The sequence below is a fragment of the Esox lucius genome, chromosome 21 (genome assembly GCF_011004845.1).
Source record: "Esox lucius isolate fEsoLuc1 chromosome 21, fEsoLuc1.pri, whole genome shotgun sequence".
Classification (NCBI taxonomy): domain Eukaryota; kingdom Metazoa; phylum Chordata; class Actinopteri; order Esociformes; family Esocidae; genus Esox; species Esox lucius.
The window spans coordinates 29,797,110-29,822,360 of record NC_047589.1 but is presented as its reverse complement, the minus strand read 5'-3'; the positions used below and the strand labels follow the sequence as shown (position 1 = coordinate 29,822,360).

Genomic DNA, 25,251 nt, shown 5'->3' with positions numbered 1-25,251 from the left:
TATAAGGGGGGTACCCTTCAATGCAAAACAGAGGTATTCAAAAGAAATAAAACTACTTAGTGTATTTTCTTTGCATTGGAATGTATCTTTGAATAGGGCAGCCACTCCTCCTTTCCTACCATTTTGACACATATTCCTATAGCCACATTTTTTGGGTGCTGTCTTGTTAAGAATTGCAGCACTAGAATCTTCTGTTAGCCATGTTTCAGTGAGAAATATAAAATCTAGGTTGTAGGATATTATAATGTACCAAGAATGATTTGCTGGCGAGAGATCTGATATCAAGTAAAGCCAGCTTAATAGATATAATAGGGGTTCCTGGACTAGTAGGTTGATGTGTTACAGTTAACAGATTAGACAAGTTTACTTTATGGGTTGCATGCTCACGGTTCCTTCTATTTCTAATCAACACAGGAATAGAGATACTGGGTCCTAGCTTGTACTCAAAACTGTCAGCATTGCTATTTTCACAATAGCAGGGACCCGAAGCACATCACCGAGTATATTCTGTGCTCTGTGGAAATAAAGGACAAGGTTGTTGACGATGTGGCAGTTGTCTAAGCAATCGTTTTAGACGGGGGGAGATGTGGGACATAGGGAAAGATGAGCTCTGCTTTCTTTGGATAGAACTAGCTCCCTGATTGGTGAGTGTGGTGGAGGGAGGAGGGAGAGTGTGATGGAGGTGGAGAAGATGAGTGTGGTGGAGGGGGGGGGTGAGTTGTTGTCCCCCGTTTGGGACAAGGACAACTTCTGGAAGCACTGGGTGTTTTTAGTTAGAGGGTCAGGAGAGGGGGGTGGATACTCTGCCTATGAGTACGGTCCTTCATGCTTATCTTGTTTTGGAATGGCATTCCAAGAGCGTGACGTAGGTTGGCACCAAGCAGCCAGCATCCCATGATGTTTGGATGAACCCCATCAGGTCTAAAGCTTTACAGTTCCAAATAATATTGAAATTGTCAATAAACCTTATCCCGTGGTTGAGGCATGCTGATGTCAGCCACGTATTTAGCCCAAGGAGTCTGCTAAAAGATTAAATTCCTTTCCCCAAAGTTGGAATCAGGCCTGAGATGAAAACATGTTGTTGAAAGTAGTTTATTTTTTCCAGTAGCATAGAAATATCTTTTTCCAGGATCTCAGAGCCAGTTTTACTTTGTAGAATGTCAAAAGACCCAGTGTGGATAATAATCTGCATGTTGCTTGGATATGTAGAGAGAATAACTGGCGACATTTCTGTTAGCTCTCTGACCGATTTGTCAGCCATGGTTATGTTTTCAGTCTTTGCCATTCTGATATGCTTGGTTATGTCGTCCCCAATCAAGGTAGTATCTGGCTTATCAGATGTGGAGTTAGCAACGTTTCTTCTTTCCCTCGTCCTATCAATGTTTTTAGGGCTATTTCTTGGATTTTGGTTAGCCCTAATGCTAGTGTTGGGGTTAGCTTCCTTAGGTTCATTTACGCACATATTTTGTTAACTATAGCATTAACTGTAATTGATATTTTGTACCTAATGGATACATTGAATACCAAAAAGGTAATAGGAAAGGATATTTTTTAGTATCTGAAATCTTTCAACAATACACACAATCTGCTTTACAGAGGCTGGACAACTTTCAACCTCCAGTAATACATTGCATTGCTCCAGCTACTGTCTTCCCCCAGGTCTCATCAAGAGTTCCTATTGAAGACAAGAGAAATCCATGACCCTTGTACCGCTTTGCAATTACAGTAGCAGATAATTACATTAACTTCATTACAACCATGAGGCAGGCTGTATGATGAATATAGGTAAATGGTGGTACTTGACTTGTCGATAAAACCATTTACCTGAGTATGTATTTAAGAAGCATTGGCTTCTGTAAAACTTTATCAAACTAGTGTCTAACAACATAGCTAACATTTTGAGCTTGAGAACTAATAAATAATTTTTTTTATAGGAATATATGCAAGACACATTATTTAATTTGCGATTTTAAAACGTATTGTAACACCCCTGGCCGGGATGCTAAATCAGGGGTCGCTACAATATGTACGTAAATTGTTTTCGTGGCAAACTGCAAAAGTCGACTTGCGCGATAGACCAGATACCATGTAATCAAATTGATTAGTCTTTACCGGAAGGCATTTTGCCAAAGACGCCAACTGGATGTTATGCTAGATACAAAAGGAAATAAAATGAACAAAAACAGACGATTCCGATAGTGGTGAAGTGAAATTATCAGGCGGATCTGTTATCGTTAGCATGCATAAGTCTGGTAGTCAATATAGCACGGCTAAGACTTGGAGCGCGGTTTTTATTTTATAAAAATGGTACGTAATTGAATAAAACGAAAACAAGTCCCTTTCATGTTATAAGCAAACACATACAGATGTTGTTTCAAAGTATTATTAGCAAATATGCTGCACCCCTAGGTATCATTGCTAATGTTTGTTAGCTACTTACCAGGCGGGAGGACGCCGACTTGCATATTGCTAACTTCCGGGCAACCGCACCATGTTTAACTCGTTTTCTTACCCGATCTATTTTAGTACTTTGGCTACACCGAGGCGTTCTGTAGGACACTCAGATGTCTGTTAATAACAACCAAGTGGAACACTACAAAAACAATCCTGTCTTTCAATTTGCACCATTTTCATTCGTATACCATTAACAACCGGATATTAATCTCCCTGTCAGAACGAAAATGTCTTCAAACGTAAGCCCCTATTGGCAAAGCATCACAATATAGAACCACACAATTGTATTTATTTATTTAGCAACAGTATGACAACCTGAACGTGATTGGTCGACCTTCTGCGCGAGTGCGGTATATGTGGTATGGTCTTTGACCAATCCGTTTTAATCTGACTTTTTGAAACTTCAGAATGTCCGTGTTGCCAAAAATCAGTACACATTTGTTCCAGCAATCTAAAGTTCCTTTTTGCCGGACCGTGTAAGCGGAGCTGGCCAAGAAGAGCAAATTACTCTTACTGAGTGAGAGTAATTTGCCTATTTACCCTGAATAAAAGAACATAATCAAGTAGGACTGATAGTAGCTGTGATGGTTTCCCTGTGCTTTTGTTAGAAATCAGCGGTTATGTTTAGTGGTCAAATGATGTAGAACCTGTATCAAATCGAGGGAGAAGTTCGCTCAAGTTTATTGGAAAATTGCAGCACAGATGTTGTTCAGTAAACGTTCCATTGTCACTGTCAAGATAATTGCCAGCAAGCCTATACATTAAGGGCGTTTCTACCTAGCACAGATCATGTTTCTAGAAGTCAACCCCCATGCCAGATGGTAACTGTAAACATTCCTGTGGTTATCAGAGCACAACCTACAGAGGGATAATGAAAACAGGGAGGTTTCTGTTCTCATTATCTAGGCACATTCACTTCCAATGAAACGTACATTCATATTGTAATTGTTAATTCTCAGATTCCATAATTTATATGGGCAAGGGGTTTCCCATATGGAAAATTAATGTATTTTAAATATATTTTTGAATACATTTGGAAAATATTTTTCCGAACCCATTTGGAAAATATAATCCTGAATACATTTGGTAAATATATGTCAAAAAGTTTTAAATTGGCCACTTAAATATATTTTTAAAATACATGTCTAAATATATCGGACAATCGGCAAAGTGGTGTTTCAAACCTGCAACTTTATGTTCCACAGTCAGAAACACTAACCACTTCTCCAAACAGGATTAAGTTGATAGGAGAGGCAAGTAGTGATATTACCAAGTTTACCTTAGTATGTTAGACTATATTTGTGACTAAGATTAAATGTATTTTGGTAATGTACACATCTATAAAATGTGTTTCAACACCTAAATGTGATATAATCAATGTCGGTAATTACATTTCATCTTTTTACTTTCACAGGACCTGAAAAATGCATTTTAATATGGGCTTCAAAATACATTTTGTAATGTATTTTCTATAATACATTACAATTGTAATGAGAGCATTGTTGACGGTGAAATACATTTGGAAAAAACTGAAATGTATTTATACATTTTCAAATACATTTCAGAATAAAAGGTGAAATACATTTTGAATTCTGAAATGTATTTTGAATTAAGTTAAATGTATTCGACATATATTCATCATACATTCTACATACATTTTGCATTGAAAACATTTTCCATATGGGAAGCGTTCCCTTCGGAGCAGCGGAGGCGTCTCGTGGAGGCATCGTCACCATTGGTATACAGGAAACACGCAACAAAAATATTTGCTTTTTGAATTAACATGATTCTTTATTCTGCACTGCTACACAAAGTTTAGAAGACAAGTTCGTTCCAGCAATCCAGTGCATTTTTTAAGAAGTTTAATTTAACTCATCTAATTGAAGTGTGTCATAAAACGGAACATGTTCCAACTTAAAAAAAATATTCTTCAGTCTTAAGATGATGAATAAAATAAAGGGGGAAAGTTTATTAAAATAAACCATCAATCTTTTTGTTACTAGGAGATTAAAAGCTTGTGTTCAACAGGGAGTGGTAATTTAATGCAACTGTAACACAAGGTAAATATGACGTTTCTGGCCTGTCAATCCATTGGTTCACATGTTGTAGATATTACATTTTCTTTTGTTGAAGAAGTGATAGTCATTTTGAAATGAGAGACAGAAATAGAAATGTAATGTTGGTGCATACCTTTTGCATCAAGTGAGCAATTTGCATATCAGTGAGCAATCATCTAAAGCAGTGTTTCCAAATCCTGGTCCTCGGGACCCAAAGGGGTTCACATTTTTAGTTTTTGCCATAGCACTCACACACCTGTTTCAAATGTTGCCCTTTCACTCACACACCTGTTTCAAATGTTACCCTACCACTCACACACCTGTTTCAAATGTTGCCCTTTCACTCACACACCTGTTTCAAATGTTACCCTACCACTCACACACCTGTTTCAAATGTTGCCCTTTCACTCACACACCTGTTTCAAATGTTACCCTACCACTCACACACCTGTTTCAAATGTTGCCCTACCACCCACACACCTGTTTCAAATGTTGCCCTTTCACTCACACACCTGTTTCAAATGTTACCCTACCACCCACACACCTGTTTCAAATGTTGCCCTTTCACTCACACACCTGTTTCAAATGTTACCCTACCACTCACACACCTGTTTCAAATGTTGCCCTACCACCCACACACCTGTTTCAAATGTTGCCCTACCACTTACATAATCAACCTGTCATCAAGTCTTTAGTTTCAATCAGGTGTGTGAGTGATAGGGCAACCAGGATTGGGAAACACTGATCTAAAGCATAGCAATCATGAGATTTTCAGAAAGGTCCATCTGAGAGCTTCACTCTTCATTATGTCCCCTCTAAAAGAGAATACAAAGACAAATTATGTGTACATTTTAACATTACTTTAAAACCAAAATAGAGTAGATAAGTTAGTTAGTTAACCCAAATCATTACTCTTAAAATGTTTCCCCGGCACAGCCAGAAGAGGACTGGTCACCCCACTGAGCCTGGTTCCTCTCTAGGTTTCTTCCTAACTGTCGGCCCCTCTTAGGGAGTTTTTCATAGCCACTGTGCTTCAACATTGTTGGTGCTTGCTCCTTGGGGTTTCAGGCTGGTTGTTTTGTAAAAGCACTTTGTGACAACTGCTGATGTAAAAAGGGCTTTATATACACTCACCTAAAGGATTATTAGGAACACCATACGAAAGGGGGTGTTTGTTCCCCTTTCGCCTTCAGAACTGCCTTAATTCTATGTGGCATTGATTCAACAAGGTGCTGAAAGCATTCTTTAGAAATGTTGGCCCATATTGATAGGATAGCATCTCGCAGTTGATGGAAATTTGTGGGATGCACATCCAGGGCACGAAGCTCCTGTTCCACCACATCCCAAAGATGCTCTATTGGGTTGAGATCTGATGACTGTGGGGGCCATTTCAGTACAGTGAACTCATTGTCATGTTCAAGAAACCAATTTGAAATAATTTGAGCTTTGTGACATGGTGCATTATCCTGCTGGAAGTAGCCATCAAAGGATGGGTACATGGTGGTCATAAAGGGATGGACATGGTCAGAAAATTGCTCAGGTAGGCCGTGGCATTTAAACAATGCCCAATTGGCACTAAGGGGCCTAAAGTGTGCCAAGAAAACATCCCCCACACCATTACACCACCACCACCAGCCTGCACAGTGGTAACAAGGCATTATGGATCCATGTTCTCATTTTGTTTACGCCAAATTCTGACTCTACCATCTGAATGTCTCAACAGAAATCGAGACTCATCAGACCAGGCAACATTCTTCCAGTCTTCAACTGTCCAATTTTGGTGAGCTCGTGCAGATTGTAGCCTCTTTTTCCTATTTGTAGTGGAGATGAGTGGTACCCGGTGGGGTCTTCTGCTGTTGTAGCCCATCCGCCTCAAGGTTGTGCGTGTTGTGGCTTCACAAATGCTTTGCTGCTTCACAAATGCTTTGCTGCATACCTCGGTTGTAACGAGTGGTGATTTCAGTCAAAGTTGCTCTTCTATCAGCTTGAATCAGTCGGCCCATTCTCCTCTGACCTCTAGCATCAACAAGGCATTTTCGCCCACAGGACTGCTGCATACTGGATGTTTTTCCCTTTTCACACCATTCTTTGTAAATCCTAGAAATGGTTGTGCGTGAAAATCCCAGTAACTGAGCAGATTGTGAAATACTCAGACCGGCCCGTCTGGCACCAACAACCATGCCATGCTCAAAATTGCTTAAATCACCTTTCTTTCCCATTCTGACATTCAGTTTGGAGTTCAGGAGATTGTCTTGACCAGGACCACACCCCTAAATGCATTGAAGCAACTGCCATGTGATTAGTTGATTAGATAATTGCATTAATGAGAAATTGAACAGGTGTTCCTAATAATCCTTTAGGTGAGTGTATAAAATGTTATTGATTGATTGACAGAGTGATTACCGATTACCAAACTACAAGTGATTAGCATTGCAATAACAGGCAGTTTAACAGGCAGTGTCTTTTCCTGTCAGTGTAAGGAAAAATTCAGGTGAAGTCTAGGGTAATGGAGGCAGGAAATCAGAGCGGACAATGAGAGTTAACAGGATCCTGTCAGCATCCCATGGAATGACTTTGAGAAGATAGAAACTGATTTCTTAAGGAAAATGTGGTTATTCTTTGAAAAATTTTACCCAAATTCTAGTTTAGATTTCTCTCATATTTGAAGTGCATGATCAAGCTGATAAACAACAATTACCTTTTTTCATACACTTTTGTTCTCATCTTTGCCAAGGGTGCCAGTAATCATGGAGATTACTGTGTGTGCTCTACTAATTTGTAGATTTTATTTTTGGTGAACCCATTATTCCCATTAGAAAAACAAGTTTATTTTAGTTCATGACAGTATAAATATTATATTGTGTGTTTTCTTCTTTAAAATATAGAAATAGTATACCTCAAATGGTCTTTGTAATTAGGCCTATTGAACATATTTACCTGGCTGCTGACATTTCCGCTTTTTGGTTCACTCCTCCACCATGCCCTTCTATGAGAGAGAAGATAATATAATGACTATCTGAAAGCAATGGTTTTGGAAGACCACCAGTCTTTACTGAAAACACTGAAATGTTGAAAGTAATGTGTGTTGGACTTGGCAAACCTTGGAGCCAACGTCACGACTCTTTGCTCTCAGCTTGTTAACTTGGGACTCAGCAATGTCGGCCCTCTCCTCGGCTTCGTCCAGGTCGTGTTGAATCTTGCGGAACTTGCTCAAATTAGAATTGGCCTGTTCCTCCTGTTTAAAAAAACAACATTGAACAATGCTCATGCATAGATTGAGCAGGTTTTTTATTTTATTCTACTATTGACATGTTATGACGGCATGCTGGGTTACAATGTGATGTGTATAGATTCTTATGTTGGTTGGCAGTACATAATGTGTCTTCTACTTACAGCCTCCTCTGCAGTTCTCTTGTAGGATTTGACCTTCAGCTGCAGCTTGTCCACCAGGTCCTGAAGACGTGACAAATTTTTGCGGTCCTCCTCAGTCTTCAGGGACATAATAAAAGATGAAGGAAAGACGAAGGTCATTTACGCGTTTGAAAGGTTTTAACAGATGAATGTCATTTATGCGTTTGAAAGGTTTTAGCAGATGAATGTCATTTACGCGTTTGAAAGGTTTTAGCAGATGAATGTCATTTACGCGTTTGAAAGGTTTTAGCAGATGAATGTCATTTACGCGTTTGAAAGGTTTTAGCAGATGCAGCCAAGTGCTCTGCCAGATGGCATCTAATGATATACCTGGTAGGTGAGCTCCTTGATGCGTCTCTCATATTTACGGACTCCCTTCACAGCATCACTGCTCTTTCTTTGCTCCACTTCCAATTCATTCTCCAGCTCCTTAATCTAAAAAAAGCCAAGATCAATACATGTCATTTGTACATACAATTCCGTAAAGGTATAATTAGTATTTGACCTAAGAAGAAATATTTGAAAATAAGTTTGTCTCAGATACTTACTCTGGCTTCCAGCTTCTGGATCTGCTTCTTGCCACCCTTCATGGCGATTTGTTCAGCCTCATCCAGACGGTGCTGCAGGTCTTTGATGGTCTGCTCCATGTTCTTCTTCATGCGCTCCAGATGGGCACTGGTGTCCTGCTCCTTCTTCAGCTCCTCTGCCATCATGGCAGCGTCGGTTATGGCCTTCTTGGCCTTCTCTTCGGCGTTCCTGCACTCCTGCACTGCCTCGTCTACTTCATTCTGAAGCTGAGATGTGTCGCCCTCCAGCTTCTTCTTCTGGCTCAGCAGGCTATTGTTCTACATACACGTGCAGAGGAATTCCTTTTCTAGTGTCGTAGCCTTGTTCCAGGTGTGTATATTTCAGAAAACCAAACCCCGCCGCCGTCGATGGACATCTTACCTGTGAGTGCAGCAGCTGAACTCTCTCGCTGACATCCAGGAGCTCCTGCTCGGCCAGTTTGCGGCCTCTCTCCGTCTGCTCCACCAGGGATCTAAGCTCATCCAGTTCGGCCTGCATCAGGGCGTTGCGTCTCTCCACCAAGACAATGTTTTCCTTCAGGTCATCGTTGGCTCGACGTGCCTCATCCAGCTGCATTTGAGAATCCTGCAGAGAAAGTATTTTTGCGTTGGTTTACTTAGTAGTGTTCTTAAGGTGTCATTTCAAAAAGAAGCTGGACCTAAGCGCTGGCTTATGTAGGGTTCATATGGGACAGATGGGCCGGACTCAACCCCATGCTGCAGCGTATTTGTCGGAGGCAACAGCTGAGACTGAAAGACCCAACCGAGGCCACCAACATCCTGATCTTTGTACGTGGACGTTATTATCGATGTCATTAGCTCTCGCTATAGAAAGGAGAAGGTGTCTCACATACAGCCAGGGACTGTTGAACAATTATGTTCAATTTGTCACTAAAAGATGGCCCCAACAGCAAATATATGACATAGCGATAATATAGACTGAACCAAAAACCCAGGGCGAATCTCTGAAGTCAGACCTGCTGTGATTTTATGAAGGTACCAAATTGTTTTTACCTTCAGATGGGCATGGAGACCCTTGAGATGCTTCTGGGCCTCTGCTGCCTGCCTGTTGGCCTGGCTCAGCTGGATCTCCATCTCGTTCAGATCTCCCTCCATCTTCTTCTTTATCCGCAGAGCCTCATTCCTGCTTCGAGCTTCCGACTCCAGGGAGCTTTGTAGTGTGTCCACCACTCTCTGGTGGTTCCTCTTATTTGTCTCCATCTCCTCGTCCTTCTCCACCAGCTTCCGCTCAATGTCAGCTTTGACCTGGCTGAACTCCAGTTGTGCTCTGAGGATCTTGCCTTCCTCATGCTCCAGGGAGGCCTATGAGAACATTGGCACAGTACGATTGCTTTTAGAAATGGTAGAAATGTTAATTATGTTTAAGAAGCCTTTGGTGACAATAGTGTCCATCCCTACCATTGAATATTCTCCTGTCTCACCTCAGCTTCTTCTAGAGCAGTCTGTATCTCAGCCTTCTCCTGCTCCAGCTGTTTACGGGCTTTCTCCAGTTCATGGATACTCTTTCCTCCTTCACCAAGTTGCTCAGTAAGTTCAGAAATTTCCTCTGTGGTAAAAAAACCGAATCTGTGTAAAAGATCAATCTTAATACCAATAAAAAGAATGTTAACAGTATGTTGGGCGAATATAGACCTTGGAGAATCTTGTTCTCCCTCTTTAAGGTCTCCAGATGATCGAGAGATTCTTCATAAGAGTTCTTGAGTTTAAAGAGCTCAGTGCTGAGAGATCTGGCCTCTTTCTGGGAGCTTTCCAGCTCAGTCTGAGACTCCTCAAACTTCTGCTTCCACTCAGCCAGCACCTGGAAGTCATGTCATGCAGGTTTTATTAAGGGGGTTTGACTACACAGGGCACCACATACAGTACAATTATGAAGGCAAGAAGGATTTGTTTTTCCCATTTTTCTTTTCACCTTGTCAAAATTCCTTTGTTTCTTGTCCAGAACGGCAGCAGCTGCATTGGATCGTTCTACATCCACCATCAGATCTTCAATCTCATTCTGGAGTCTGTGTTTAGTCTTTTCCAGGGAGGAGCATTTAGAATTTACAGCTTCCACAGCTTCCTCTGCATCCTGCAGACGCTGAGCTAGCTTCTTCCTAGTTTAACCAAAACGTGGATTATTTTTACGTCTTACCAATGACCATTAATGACTTACTATGCACCATTTTGTATCACTCACTCAGCCACAGGTTAAATAGCCTTAAAAGTAAGAGACTAAGAAATAGGAGTTAGGAAACATCCTCACTTTGCCTCTTCAAGCTCCTCTGTCCTCTGGATGGCATCAGTTTCATACTTGGTTCTCCACTGGGCCACCTCAGCGTTGGCCTTGGACATGCTCCTCTGCAGCTCTGCCTTGGCCTCCTGCTCTTCCTCATACTGCTCCCTCAGAAGATCAGAGTCATGGCGAGCAGACTGCACTGCATGGGCAAGGGCGTTCTTCGCCTGGTAAAAAAATAAATAATAATAATTTAAATAACAGAGAAGTGTATTTATATACTATATATAATCTATATAAAGTAGGGAAATTGCATTGTAGCGTAAATACCTTGATTTCCTCCTCTAGTTGTCTCTTGAGGTCTTCAATCTGCTGAACGTTGGACTGCTTACCTCTGGTCAGCTGGGAGACCAGGGAGTCCTTCTCCTCCAGCTGTCTGGAAAGTTCACCTGTTTTTACATAATTTGTATCATTTAATATGACCCTCATGTGGCTGTAGGTGATTCATTGCGGCTATTCGTGTGAATGCCAATGCTAAGTTGGCGTACCATTCTCAGTTTGAAGCTTGGCTCTCTGCATTGTGAAGTCATTGATGGATCGCTGTCCTTCCTCAGCTTTGCTCCTGTATTCACTCATCTGGTCCTCTAGAGTGCGGCACATTTTTTCCAAGTTGGTCTGAAAACAGGTGTTTTAATTACCACAGCCAATGTGTAACAAATCTAACAGCATGCGCTGTGCTGTTCTCCATATTAAGCCTGTTTCAGCATAGCCTCATAATTAGGTGGTGTTTAACTCCACTGACCTTTGCCTTGACAATCTGCTCCATGTTGGAGACCACATCATCCAGCTCCAGCCTGAGCTCACTCTTCTCCTTCTCCAGTTTCTGCTTGACTCTCTGGAGGTTGTCAATCTGCTCTCCCAGGTCAGCCACACTGTCAGCATTTTTCTTCCTCAGAGTGGCGGCCGTGGCCTCATGCTGCAGTGTGGCCTCTTCGAGGTCTCGTCGCATCTTCTGGAACTCAGCCTCCCTCTTCTTGTTCATCTCAATCTGGGCTGCCGTGGCTCCGCCGGCCTCCTCCAGTCTCTCGCTGATCTCCTCCAGCTCCCGGGCCAAGTCTGCCCTCTGTTTCTCCACCTTGGCACGAGCAGCTCTCTCAGCCTCCAGCTCTTCCTCCAGCTCCTCAATGCGAGCCTGCAATGGTAGGAATTTGTCTATAATGTAACTAGCGAAGATGTTGCCTGAGGAATTGAAACAGGCTCACCAATGTTTTAATTACCTGCAGCTCCTTCAGTTTCTTCTGCAGTTGGGCACCCATAACCTGCTCATCCTCAATCTTGCTGTTAAGTTGACTAATCTCGAAGTCCTTCCTGTTGAGAATAACATGCATTACTAGTGTTTTGTATTTAAAACTTTAAGCATTCGCAATCTTTTATTTAAATTTGCAACCTCACTTCTTCATTCTCTCCTCTAGTTGCTGCTTGTCATTCTCCAGGTCCATCAGGCTCTCTTGGGTCAACTTCAAGTCTCCCTCCAGCTTCCTCTTGGCTCTCTCCAGGTCCATCCTTATCTTTTTTTCTTGCTCCAGAGACCCTTCGAGCTGAATAAAATAAATATTTTAAGATTTGATTATTTTAAGTTGCACTTTCTGTCACTCAAATCTTAAAATGTCTGAAAAGATATTTAAAATGTAAACAGTTTTTGGGTGTTTTGGATGGCTATTTGCAATTCCACTAATAAACACAGTGGATCACAATCAATTCAAACTTATTTTGCTGAAAGAGATGGTCAGATTCAAACCCACCGCTAAACCACCATAGGCCATGAGAAAAATGCTAAATATTATACATTTGTTTCTTGATACTCACATCATCCACTTGCTGTTCCAGTTTGGCTTTGGCCTTGGTCAGAGTGTTGACCTTATCTTCTTCACTCTGTAGGTCATCCAGGGTCTGCTGGTGTGCCTCCTGCAGAGCCTTCTTCTCCTTGGTCAGCTTGGCAATGATTTCGTCCAGAGCTGCCATCTCTTCAGTCAGGTTTTTAACCTGAGGATACAGCAGTGTCATTACAAATCAAACCAACCGAATATTAGTTTTTATAACACAGGACTGAAGACGGTAAGTTCACCTTGTTCTCTGTGGCATGTTTCTCCTTCTCCACTTTGGCCAGGGTGAGCTCCAGGTCATCAATGTCCTTCTTCAGTTCAGAGCACTCATCCTCCAGCTTCCTCTTCTTAGCAGTCAGCTCTGCATTCATCTCCTCCTCATCCTCCAGTCTCTCTGTCAGCTCTTTGGCTTTGGCCTCAAGCAGGATCTTGCTCTTGATCAGACCCTCACATCTTTCTTCAGCATCACACAGATTGTCTTGTTCCTGTAAGAGGATCCATTAGTTGTTAGCTAGATGTATGAGTAAAAGTTGGTAGGTAAACAATCAAAATAAATGAATAATTAAAATGCAATTACTAACATGGGATTTTTCTAGGACCAGAACTGTAAATGTTTGGATCTCAGGTTGCTCACTTTGAAGTTTCAAATAATGTTTTTGATATTTTTGTTGCTGATTATTCTATGTTAGATGTTTTTGCCATTACTTCAACTCACAGTTTGAACTTGAATCTGTAGGTCATTCTTCTCCTGAAGAATGGATACCATCTTTTCTTCCAGCTCCTTCCTCCGGGCCTCAGATTTAGCGTAAGCCTCTTTGAGCTTCAGGAATTCTTCCTTCATGCTGGCCATCTCCTTCTCAGTCTCAGCTGACTTGAGCAGAGGTTTGATTTTGAAGTACAGTTTCATCCAAGGCCAGTTCTTAACACCCATGAAGGCACGCACGTTCCACTGAATCACCAGCAAGGCGTCCCTGTAAATGACAACACGGTCAGTCTTACTAAAGCCCCATGCGACCTCTTTGAACCTTTGCAAACTCTGACACATTTTCTGGCAAAAGAGAAAACAACAGACACCTGCGCTCAACAATTTTCTGGAACTCAATCCTGGCGAGTAGACCGCGTGATCGGGCCTGGAAGTTGGTGATGATGAGAGCGAGTCGGTCGTCTCTCATCTCTTCTAGGGTTCCCAGGAGGCCGGCCTTGAAGAACACCTAGTAAACACAAAACACGCTTGTTATGTTATTGATTATTATCCTAAAACTATTTTTTGGTCTTTGATCTATTTAAAGGTCATACTTTGGTGTGCCCAAATCTGTACTGGGTGTGGTCAATGTCCAGAGATCCTAGGAGCTTCTCGGCTGCTTTTTTATTGTCCATGAATTGTCCGTCGGGCATGGCACTTGGGTTGAGGATGCGGTACCTGAAATGGAGAAAATAAGAAAAAACATTAAAACACTTGGCTTGACTTCTGGTTGACTTCTGTTTGGGAACGGAATCTTATTTGTGTGATTCTTATATCGACCTTTGTTTAAAGTCCCCATACAGGATCCGGTTGGGGAAGCCCTTTCTGCAGATCCGGATGCCTTCCAGCACCCCGTTACAGCGCAGCTGGTGCATGACCAGGGGGTTCTCCATGGCCCCAGGAGTCTTGGTCTCGTTGGGGATGATGCAGCGCACAAAGTGGGGGTGAGTGGACCTCAGGTTGGTCATGAGTTTATTCAGGTTCTCCTGTGTGCGTGGAAGAAGACGTCCCAATCAGTCGTTCAGTGGCCAAACATCCCAGGCTGTTCCACAGCAAACATGGACATGCATTTACCCTATGCAATGCAGACACAGTCTGAAAGGAAGAGCCTTTCTTCTTTTTCCCTCCAGTCGCTTTCTCCTCACCAGCTATATGAGAACGAAATAACAATCCAAATATACTATTATTATCACTTGTTTTGTTTGCACCCTTTATCAGCAGAAACGACTACTGGTAAAATAACTGAAACACTGAGATAGATGTTCTCCCAGACCTGCTTCGCGGTGCATTAACATACTGTAGATTGTACACCTTCTGGAACCCTGGAATGTCTCAGAGAGATGTGACACAACTTCATTCAATAGAAACTATTGACATTTTGTGGACTTTGGTGGAAAACAGAGTCTCTAGAGTCGCTCAGAAATCTCCCTTAACTGTTCAATTGGGTTTAGATCCTTGAGACAACCGTTCAGTAATCACTCATGGCCTATAGATGGCGACATTGTCGTGCTGGAAGTGTTTCATCATAGTTGGAAGACAATCAATACAAACTGACTTAGAAATCTACAAAAAAAAAACATTTATCAAGTCTGCTCTTCTTTAATCAGGGTTAAATCAAAATTAATAATGTAGAATACTCTCATTGGGTGTTTCAGTTGCACTCAGTTTGCTTCAGCCTTGACCAGTCAAAATCCACCAATCATCAATGGTTCTTGTATTACTAGACAGCACAAGCATGATAAAATGCAGATGGCTTACTTAGCTCTAGTACTGCATCTGGGAAATAAATCAGTGTTGAACATTGTGAATTTTAATTGTTTTATGCCAAAATGCTTTTTTTTGGCATTTAATTTAAAAATAAGCCATTTTCTAAAGAACATGAGGTGCCAGTGTAATGTGTGTTGTGTAAAGGATAATCTCATTCAGAGTTCTGAAAGCTAAAGCGGCTCCTGTCATTACCTGAGTCTGCCCCGGCATAGCCTACAAAGAGCATGGACAGCAACTTGAGCGTCGACTTCTGGAACAGTCCGACCACGGTCTCGTTCAGCGGGTCCTTGTTCTTCACCAGCCAGTTGCAAATGTTGTAATCAACGATTCCAGCATAGTGGATCAGGGAGAAATGGGCCTCTGGTTTGCCCTTGATGACCCTGGGCTTTTGGAAGTTGGGTGTTTTTCCCAGATGGTTGTCATAGAGCTTGGCTTTAAACGTGGCATCGCTGGCCTTGGGGAACATGCACTCCTCTTCGAGGATGGACATTATACCCATGGGCTAAAAGGGGAGGATTAGAAATGATCAAAATACAAAACAATATTGTGGAAACAACTGCAATGTTGAGGAAACAGACCTTCTCAATGAGCTCGATACAGGCAGCCAAGTCCATGCCGAAGTCAATGAACTCCCAGACGATTCCCTCCTTCTTATACTCTTCCTGCTCCAGCACAAACATGTGGTGGTTGAAGAACTGCTGCAGCTTCTCATTAGTGAAGTTGATGCACAGCTGCTCAAAGGTGTTGAACTGGAAGAATAGTTTTTTCCCTGTTAGCCAAATATGTTTAGGCAATGTTGTAACATTTTAGCATTTCCCCAGCCCCACACATGCCCCAGCCAAAAAACAGGGTTGGGCTCTCAAAAGCCGCAAGAGCATGACGAGACAAATCAGCCGACCTCCTCTGCAAACCCCAACACATGGTAGGCTGTCCAGGATTCAACAATGTTGCTGGGTTTTTGCCCACCCTTGTTACAGAACCTGGTTCAAAGTGATTTGTGCAGATGCATGTTCTTCATTGAACATTTCATTTAAAAGAAAATCTTCTACATCTCACGAGAAGGTAATTTTGCAATTACAGTAACTTCCTTTTTTAATAAACATTTCAGACAGAACCTTGTCTCATGGTCCTGACTTGACACTGAGAAACCGTATCAAACACTCACGTCAAAGATCTCAAAGCCAGCGATGTCCAGCACACCGATAAAGTACTGGCGGGCGTTCTTAGTGTCCAGAGACTGATTGATTCTCATCACCATCCAGAGGAACATCTTCTCATACACAGCTTTGGCCAGAGCACCAATAGCGTAGTTCACCTAAACATTTGTTTTTAAAAGAAACAGGCTCATCATCAACAGACCCAGATTGGGCCTCAACCAAACTATAAAGCATGTTCAAAGGAGAATCACAGGCACGAAAATCCTGACCATTGATAATAAATAACGTGACTTCTATCCTGAAAGTTATTCACTTGTGGAAACTTCTTTTAAACTCACCTGCTGGACACTCTGACCTTTGGTGACCCACTCATTTCCTACTTTGACCCTGGGGTGACACAGCCCCTTGACCAGGTCAGCGGAGTTCAGGCACATCAGGTACGAGGCTTTGTCAACATCTGAAATGTCACAGTTTCATTATCACAACGAGCACTCGTACAATCTACAGATGGATTTCCTGCATTGAAGTGACGTTCTTGCATCATCGTGCCCTGCCCTGACACCCACATTGGGAACAGGCACTAACTGATTTTTTTAATCATTTCTTTGATCGGTTTGTCTGATTACTGTATGTTGAAGGGAGAGGTTCACCCACCCTCTGTGCCATCTGCCTCTGCTTGCTCCTCCCTCTGTTTGTTCTTAAATTTCATGTTCCCGTAGTGCATGATGGCCCCAGTCAGCTTGTAAATACCGTTCTTCTCCTCTTGGGTGAAGCCCAGCACATCGAAGGCTTCCTGGTACGGAATGAAACTCAGCTGTCTTACATTTGGATATTATTCTTAAAAAGGAAAAGTTATTTGAGTGATATTCAGGAGATAGTAGTTATTAGGGCCGATATTGGCATTATCTCAATCTTAATGTATTTGTCCGGTGCTTCATAACTATGTAATTAGTAATTTCTGACAATTCTAATGATTAATACCTCAAATTTAAGGGAAACAATCCATAAAGAAATTCTGTTTTGTAGATTTTTTTGTGGGAATAATCCTTTGGCTGTTCAAATGTTATTCTATTCCAAGAGCACTTGCCAGTTGTGTGTGAAACACCTGAAGCACTCCTAACTCTTTTTCTTTTTACTGAGGGAACATTCTATTGTCAGCTGTGAATCTTACATCTGTGGCCATTAGCTCTTCCCCATCGTTGATAGAAGCTACTGTTGTTTCTCCTTGGGAGATGAAGGCGTAGTCATATGGGTTATTAGTGATCAACAGCATCTCTGAAAAGACATGAACAGCAGTTCCTTACTGGCCTGTCTGTGTCACAGGTTATTACATGTATTCAGTTCCAATTTAGAATGAATCCCGCTTTGTTTTCCATACTCACCAAGCAGCTCTGGTTTCTTTTGGGACAGGATCTGGTAGAAGATGTGGTAGTCTCTCTCAGCCTTGAGCTGGAAAGTGACTCGTGACTTCTCCAGAAGATCTAATCGGTATGGAAAATGTTTTCTGCTGTTAATGTGTTTCCTGGCAATGAGACCTGTTCAAGTCTGACGAATCTGAGTATGTTACTCACACGTCTCGATGTCGGCAGACGAAAGCTTCCCACTGACTCCAAAATGAATTCGGATGAATTTACCCTGTAAGATATTGTCAAGACAGTCATGGATGTACATTCTGTTTATTTGTAATACGATTAACTTGAATGAGCTTGCCTTACATAAAAAATTGTGGAATAATCCTAAAACTGAAAATCTCACCTATTTGGGTCTCCAGGCATAACTATCAAAAAATGTATAATGAAGTACAAAAAGCGTTTTGAACAACGTAAACAGTGCCTCGGGGAGTTTGTTATATGCGGAACAAAAAAGGCTTGACTTTTATAATGGATTAAATTATATTTTTTTATAATTTCATATTCAGATGTGCTAGTGTTATTTTACACAGAATGTGTCTACATGCGGCATTCTAAAACATTATACATTGTTTTCCATGTGACTGACAGATGACTGTCTGTTGAGCTGATGCTTATGAATCCTTCGTTGCTGGTCGCGTCCAACAGTGAATTCATTAGGGTTCTTGAGTCAGTCAGTCAGCAGTCATCGAGCAGCAAAAAAAGTAAACTCACAAATCTGGAGGAGTTGTCATTCCTGATGGTCTTGGCATTACCAAAAGCCTCCAGGGCAGGATTGGCCTGGATGATTTGATCCTCCAGGGTCCCCTATGCACAGGATTAACATAGATAATAGCATCTGTATGAACAACATTTATTTTGCTGACTAGTTACGAGGGATATTTCATTTGGGTTAGAACGTAAGTAACGAAGCCTAAATGTTACCTTCTTTTCTTCAGCTGCAGTTTTCTTTCCGCCAACAGCAGCAATGCTGGCGAAGTACTGGATGACTCGTTTGGTGTTCACAGTCTTTCCAGCACCGGATTCTCCACTAAGAAGACATATGTACAACTCTCAGAATGTCTCTAAATTATTAATACCTGCTTACAGATACACAACTTTTGTTGATACACTTACGTAATAAGGACAGACTGATTTTCCCGATCTGTTGAAAGAAGGATCAATAGAATTGTCATATTCTAAACTTAATTTCATATGTCAATCTACAAAGGAGGTAAGGGCTGTGTCTTGGCATAAAACATCGGGATTATCAACAAAGATTCAAAATTGGCCTTAGTGAGAATGACCATAAGATGATCTGGCCATTATAGAAGTATTTGCCATAAAATGCATTTAGCGAATCACGCGTCTGAGAAGGGCAGAAACGTCTGTGGGTGCGATAGTTGATTGGTTGGTAGATTAAGCTCAAGTGGATTTCTTGGTGGGGGTTAGCCAAGTTTGATGCATTGCTCCACCTGACAATCAGCACCCTCGGGCCGAAGTGTCTGTGAAAGACATTACTTTTTACCTGACAACATGTACTGATAGGCATTGTCGGAGATCGAGAAGATGTGCGGGGGAGCTTCAGTCCTCTTCTTGCCTCTGTAAGCGTTAACAACAGACTGATCGTACACTGGCAACCACTTGTAGGGGTTGACAGTGACACAGAACAGCCCCGAGTAGGTCTGTGGAAGACAAGATGCCCATAAATTAGTTTATTTGTGTTCATTACACTATTTGAGTTAGCGGACACATGAGCCGCAGATCTGTAGTACTTACGTAGATCATCCAGGCTGCGTAACGCTCTTTGAGGTTAAACAGCACGGCGGGCTCGTGCAGGAAGGTGAACATCGCCATGTCCTCAATTTTATCAAACTTTGGCGGGTTCTGGGGGTGGATGTCGGCCTCTTTCACCGTGACAGTCTGAATAAAAAGAGAAAGAAATGTCCACACAGTAAACCATCCAAGTATTCCCAGTGCCGAAAAACACCGATAACAGCTAAATGCATTAAATCGCGCCAAACCCCTCTATACACAATCATTTTAAAGTGTTGACCAATAGGGCAATTACTGCAGCTATGTCTTTAGTTTTTGTGGCATTTTGCCATTTCTTGTTTTTTTATAACAAAGAGTTTAGCTAGTAAAAAGCTGATAACAACGATTAACATTCTTGGACAGGTTTAGAGCATCTTATTCTTCTCATCCAAAGAGGTAGTTCTTTTTCCTGCTGCGGTTTATACTAATAGGACGTAGGCCTTCTTTAACATTGGGAGTATTAATAGGTGCAAGTTACAGTTATTTATTTGCTGTTTATACTTTAATTTTATATTTAAAACATTTTGACATAGACAATTATTTGGTTCCACCCCCTCCGATCATAGGCTAGTTTGTCTGTAACTTAATAGCTACTTTTTGATTGGATACAAAAAAATTGGATCAAAATAGAGATTTAAAAAAAAAATTGATTAGTCGAGGTGACTTACAGAATACATTAGAATAATCGCAATACAATTTGTGGTTATAACATTCAAGTGAATGTTATAAATCTCAAGGGTTTTTCTCTTAATCGCTTGGGTGCTATGTCCCTAATTAATAGAGGGATCATATTAAAAACATATCATCCTACAGTGTCCATTGAAATATCTTGTAAACATTTGTCACATATAGGCTACTGGTTTACCTTTCCGAACTCAGTGAGAGCGGTGACTTTGTCTCCGTCTCTGCTGGTGATCGTGGCTTTGACATACTCCACCTCTGGGTCAGGGACAAAGCACTCTTTCTTTATGTCAAAGGGTCGAGTCTGGGCCTCCAGGCGCTCCATTTCTGGTTTACGCAGGAAGGACGCGGCGGACCCGAACTCTGCCATCAAAGAATCCCCCATCCTTAAATCTGTGGAAGAAATCAGATTTCTTTCAATACAGACAATCAATAATTTGTTTTAAATTAAATGGCTGATTTGAAGCAACACAAATGGCCTGGAAACGCCTCTTATCCAGGGCAAATTGACTAAATATCACAAACGCCGTCGGGCGGTGGAAGGAGTACTTCGAGGATCTCCTCAATCCCGCCGTCACATCTTCCATTGAGGAAGCAGAGGATGAGGGCTCAGAGGTGGACTCGTCCATCACCCGGGCTGAAGTCACTGAGGTGGTCAAGAAACTCCTCGGTGGCAAGGCACCGGGGGTGGATGAGATCCGCCCTGAGTACCTCAAGTCTCTGGATGTTGTGGGGCTGTCTTGGTTGACACGCCTGTGCAACATCGCGTGGCGGTCGGGGACAGTGCCTTTGGGATGGCAGACCGGGGTGGTGGTCCCTCTTTTTAAGAAGGGGGACCGGAGGGTGTGTTCCAACTACAGGGGGATCACACTTCTCAGCCTCCCCGGGAAAGTCTATGCCAGGGTTCTGGAGAGGAGAATACGGCCGATAGTAGAACCTCGGATTCAGGAGGAACAGTGTGGTTTTCGTCCGGGCCGTGGAACACTGGACCAGCTCTATACCCTCTACAGGGTGTTGGAGGGTTCATGGGAGTTTGCCCAACCAATCCACATGTGTTTTGTGGATTTGGAGAAGGCATTCGACTGTGTCCCTCGCGGCATCCTGTGGAGAGTGCTTCGGGAATATGGGGTCCTGGGTCCTTTGCTAAGGGCTGTCAGGTCCCTGTACGACCGAAGCAGGAGCTTGGTCCGCATTGCCGGCAGTAAGTCAGACTTGTTCCCAGTGCATGTTGGACTCCGGCAGGGCTGCCCTTTGTCACCGGTTCTGTTCATAATTTTTATGGACAGAATTTCTAGGCGCAGCCAGGGGCCGGAGGGTGTCAGGTTTGGGGACCACACGATTTCGTCTCTGCTCTTTGCGGATGATGTTGTCGTGTTGGCCTCTTCAAACCAGGACCTTCAGCATGCGCTGGGACGGTTTGCAGCCGAGTGTGAAGTGGTGGGGATGAGAATCAGTACCTCCAAATCTGAGGCCATGGTCCTCAGTCGGAAAAGGGTGGCTTGCTCACTTCAGGTTGGTGGAGAGTGCCTGCCTCAAGTGGAGGAGTTTAAGTATCTAGGGGTCTTGTTCACGAGTGAGGGAAGGATGGAACGGGAGATTGACAGACGGATCGGTGCAGCTTCTGCAGTAATGCGGTCGATGTATCGGTCTGTCGTGGTGAAGAAAGAGCTGAGCCGCAAGGCGAAGCTCTCGATTTACCGGTCAATCTACGTTCCTACTCTCACCTATGGTCATGAGCTTTGGGTCATGACCGAAAGGACAAGATCCCGGATACAGGCGGCCGAAATGAGCTTTCTCCGCAGGGTGGCTGGGCGTTCCCTTAGAGATAGGGTGAGAAGCTCGGTCACCCGGGAGGAGCTCGGAGTAGAGCCGCTGCTCCTCCACATCGAGAGGGGTCAGCTGAGGTGGCTTGGGCATCTGTTTCGGATGCCTCCGGAACGCCTTCCAGGGAAGGTGTTCCGGTCCCGTCCCACCGGGAGGAGACCCCGGGGAAGACCTAGGACACGCTGGAGGGACTATGTCTCCCGGCTGGCCTGGGAACGCCTCGGTGTCCCCCCGGAAGAGCTGGAGGAAGTGTCTGGGGAGAGGGAAGTCTGGGCATCCCTGCTTAGACTGCTGCCCCCGCGACCCGGCCCCGGATGAAGCGGAAGAAGATGATGATGATGATGATGATGATCACAAACGCCTGAGGTACCTGTTTGCTTTTCTAAATGGGTTACTAATGCAATTGGAACCGTAAAAAAAAAAAACTCTGATATATCATGGCTTTCTTCAAATAAACATTCATGGTTCAAACCAAAAAGTGGTTTGAAATAGCAATAGGTCCACTGATATTAATGACAACAGTAGCTATAGGTCCAGGGATATTAGTGACAACAGTAGCTATAGGTCCAGGGATATTAGTGACTACAGTAACTATAGGTCCACTGATATTAATGACAACAGTAGCTATAGGTCCACTGATATTAATGACAACAGTAGCTATAGGTCCACTGATATTAATGACAACAGTAGCTATAGGTCCAGGGATATTAATGACAACAGTAACTATAGGTCCACTGATATTAGTGACAACAGTAGCTATAGGTCCACTGATATTAGTGACAACAGTAGCTATAGGTCCAGGGATATTAGTGACAACAGTAGCTATAGGTCCACTGATATTAATGACAACAGTAGCTATAGGTCCAGGGATATTAATGACAACAGTAACTATAGGTCCAGGGATATTAATGACAACAGTAGCTATAGGTCCACTGATATTAATGACAACAGTAGCTATAGGTCCAGGGATATTAATGACAACAGTAACTATAGGTCCAGGGATATTAATGACAACAGTAGCTATAGGTCCACTGATATTAATGACAACAGTAGCTATGGGTCCAGGGATATTAGTGACAACAGTAGCTATAGGTCCAGGGATATTAGTGACAACAGTAGCTATAGGTCCAGGGATATTAGTGACAACAGTAGCTATAGGTCCAGGGATATTAGTGACAACAGTAGCTATAGGTCCAGGGATATTAGTGACAACAGTAGCCATAGGTCCAGGGATATTAGTGACAACAGTAGCTATAGGTCCAGAGATATTAGTGACAACAGTAGCTATAGGTCCACTGATATTAATGACAACAGTAGCTATAGGTCCAGGGATATTAATGACAACAGTAACTATAGGTCCACTGATATTAGTGACAACAGTAGCTATAGGTCCACTGATATTAGTGACAACAGTAGCTATAGGTCCAGGGATATTAGTGACTACAGATGCTGATTAGCTGTAGATGCTGATTACCACTTGGTATGCAACATAAGATGACTTGTTTAAATTATAAAAAACAACAACAAACAGAAATAAGAAAGCTATTTTGGTTGTACGTTTTTATGGAAAAACACAAAACTTAATTCCTACCTGTTGTCGTTAGTCTCAGTCGGATAATTTAAACTGTGAGGTTTAGAGGATCTCAACTGAGAATGAGAGAGATACGCAGTTATTGCAAAAAGACCAAAATCAATTCGACCGATCAGCAATGTTTTGTTACGACATTCGTGGATAATGGTCCTTTTTGCCCTCGTCGGCAGACTACCCCATGTGCTTACCTTTGCCTGGTCCAGTCTCACTTGGTGTCTCCCCCTGGTCTCCATCAGCCCTTATAAAGAGTGTCGCTCAGCCCTACATGGAGATGAAACACGACATGAATTGGACTGACTATTTCATTAGATCAGTATTTGAGGCAACCACTGGTGTGCGTGGCCAAAGAGCTCTATTTCCATGTCATCCGACCATAGCACAGGTTCCAATCCAAGAGCCGTTGCTGCTCAGCAGACATTTGGTGACGGATATAAAAGTAGTGCTCTTTGGCCACGCACACCAGTGGTGGGCTTGAAGGAATGAGCCCCATGCCTATTGTAAAATGTGAAGGAGAGAACCCCATGTCAATTGTAGAATGTGAAGGAGAGAACCCCATGTAAATTGTAAAATATAAAGGAGAGAACCTTATAATGGCTTCCATGTTCAATGTATATTTTGCTTCAATAGGACCTGGGGTGCTTTTTAAGGTAATGGCATCATGGCATTTCAGAAGAAAGACTACAATGTCACGTAAATGTAATGGAGATGTTATTTCAATGTCATGGCATTGTCACGTCACAACCTACAGGAGCAGTTTGGTTTAAGTGCTTTACTCAAGGGCACAACAAAAAAAATGTTGTCAGCAACGAGGCTCAACTTTTTTATTTACCATTGCCAGAGATCACTTGGCTTCCTGGCTGCTATTTTACGTGGCAACAAGAGGCCTTTTAGCCAAAACGTGGTGGCCACTCCTGGAAGAATTAAACCTGTAAGATGCAATAATGTGTTTGACTTGTTTTATAGGGTTTTACATGGTGGACAGTGAAATAGAGTCTGTTGTTTTATAGGGTTTTACATGGTGGACAGTGAAATAGAGTCTGTTGTTTTATAGGGTTTTACATGGTGGACAGTGAAATAGAGTCTGTTGTTTTATAGGGTTTTACATGGTGGACAGTGAAATAGAGTCTGTTGTTTTATAGGGTTTTACATGGTGGACAGTGAAATAGAGTCTGTTGTTTTACAGGGTTTTACATGGTGGACAGTGAAATAGAGTCTGTTGTTTTATAGGGTTTTACATGGTAGACAGTGAAATAGAGTCTGTTGTTTTATAGGGTTTTACATGGTGGACAGTGAAATGGAGTCTGTTGTTTTATAGGGTTTTACATGGTGGGCAGTGAAATAGAGTCTGTTGTTTTATAGGGTTTTACATGGTGGACAGTTACATGGAGTCTGTTGTTTTATAGGGTTTTACATGGTGGACAGTGAAATAGAGTCTGTTGTTTTATAGGGTTTTACATGGTGGACAGTGAAATAGAGTATGTTGTTTTATAGGGTTTTACATGGTGGACAGTGAAATAGAGTCTGTTGTTTTATAGGGTTTTACATGGTGGACAGTGAAATAGAGTATGTTGTTTTATAGGGTTTTACATGGTGGACAGTGAAATAGAGTCTGTTGTTTTATAGGGTTTTACATGGTGGACAGTGAAATAGAGTCTGTTGTTTTATAGGGTTTTACATGGTGG

General features: G+C 42.4%; 1 protein-coding gene across 1 annotated transcript; it reads right to left on the bottom strand.

The window, feature by feature from the left end:
* Positions 1-5,196: 5,196 nt before the first annotated feature.
* Positions 5,197-23,627, bottom strand: LOC105019649 (myosin-7). The gene is made up of 39 exons (XM_010885989.3): positions 23,570-23,627; positions 20,339-20,547; positions 19,438-19,581; positions 19,187-19,343; positions 18,796-18,823; positions 18,604-18,709; positions 18,394-18,486; positions 17,842-17,905; positions 17,653-17,751; positions 17,442-17,545; positions 16,925-17,063; positions 16,609-16,727; positions 16,279-16,428; positions 15,692-15,862; positions 15,306-15,615; positions 14,421-14,494; positions 14,127-14,332; positions 13,901-14,024; positions 13,679-13,815; positions 13,320-13,575; positions 12,847-13,089; positions 12,588-12,764; positions 12,174-12,319; positions 11,999-12,089; positions 11,524-11,913; positions 11,270-11,396; positions 11,052-11,170; positions 10,752-10,948; positions 10,419-10,602; positions 10,142-10,307; positions 9,931-10,055; positions 9,503-9,811; positions 8,871-9,074; positions 8,471-8,767; positions 8,253-8,357; positions 7,905-8,000; positions 7,612-7,746; positions 7,449-7,497; positions 5,197-5,326 (listed from the first exon to the last, which is right to left on the bottom strand). The coding sequence occupies exons 2-38, from the start codon at positions 20,537-20,539 to the stop codon at positions 7,477-7,479; spliced, it is 5,814 nt and encodes a 1,937-aa protein (XP_010884291.1). The 5' UTR covers positions 20,540-20,547; positions 23,570-23,627; the 3' UTR covers positions 5,197-5,326; positions 7,449-7,476.
* Between the last annotated feature and the right edge of the window lie 1,624 nt (positions 23,628-25,251).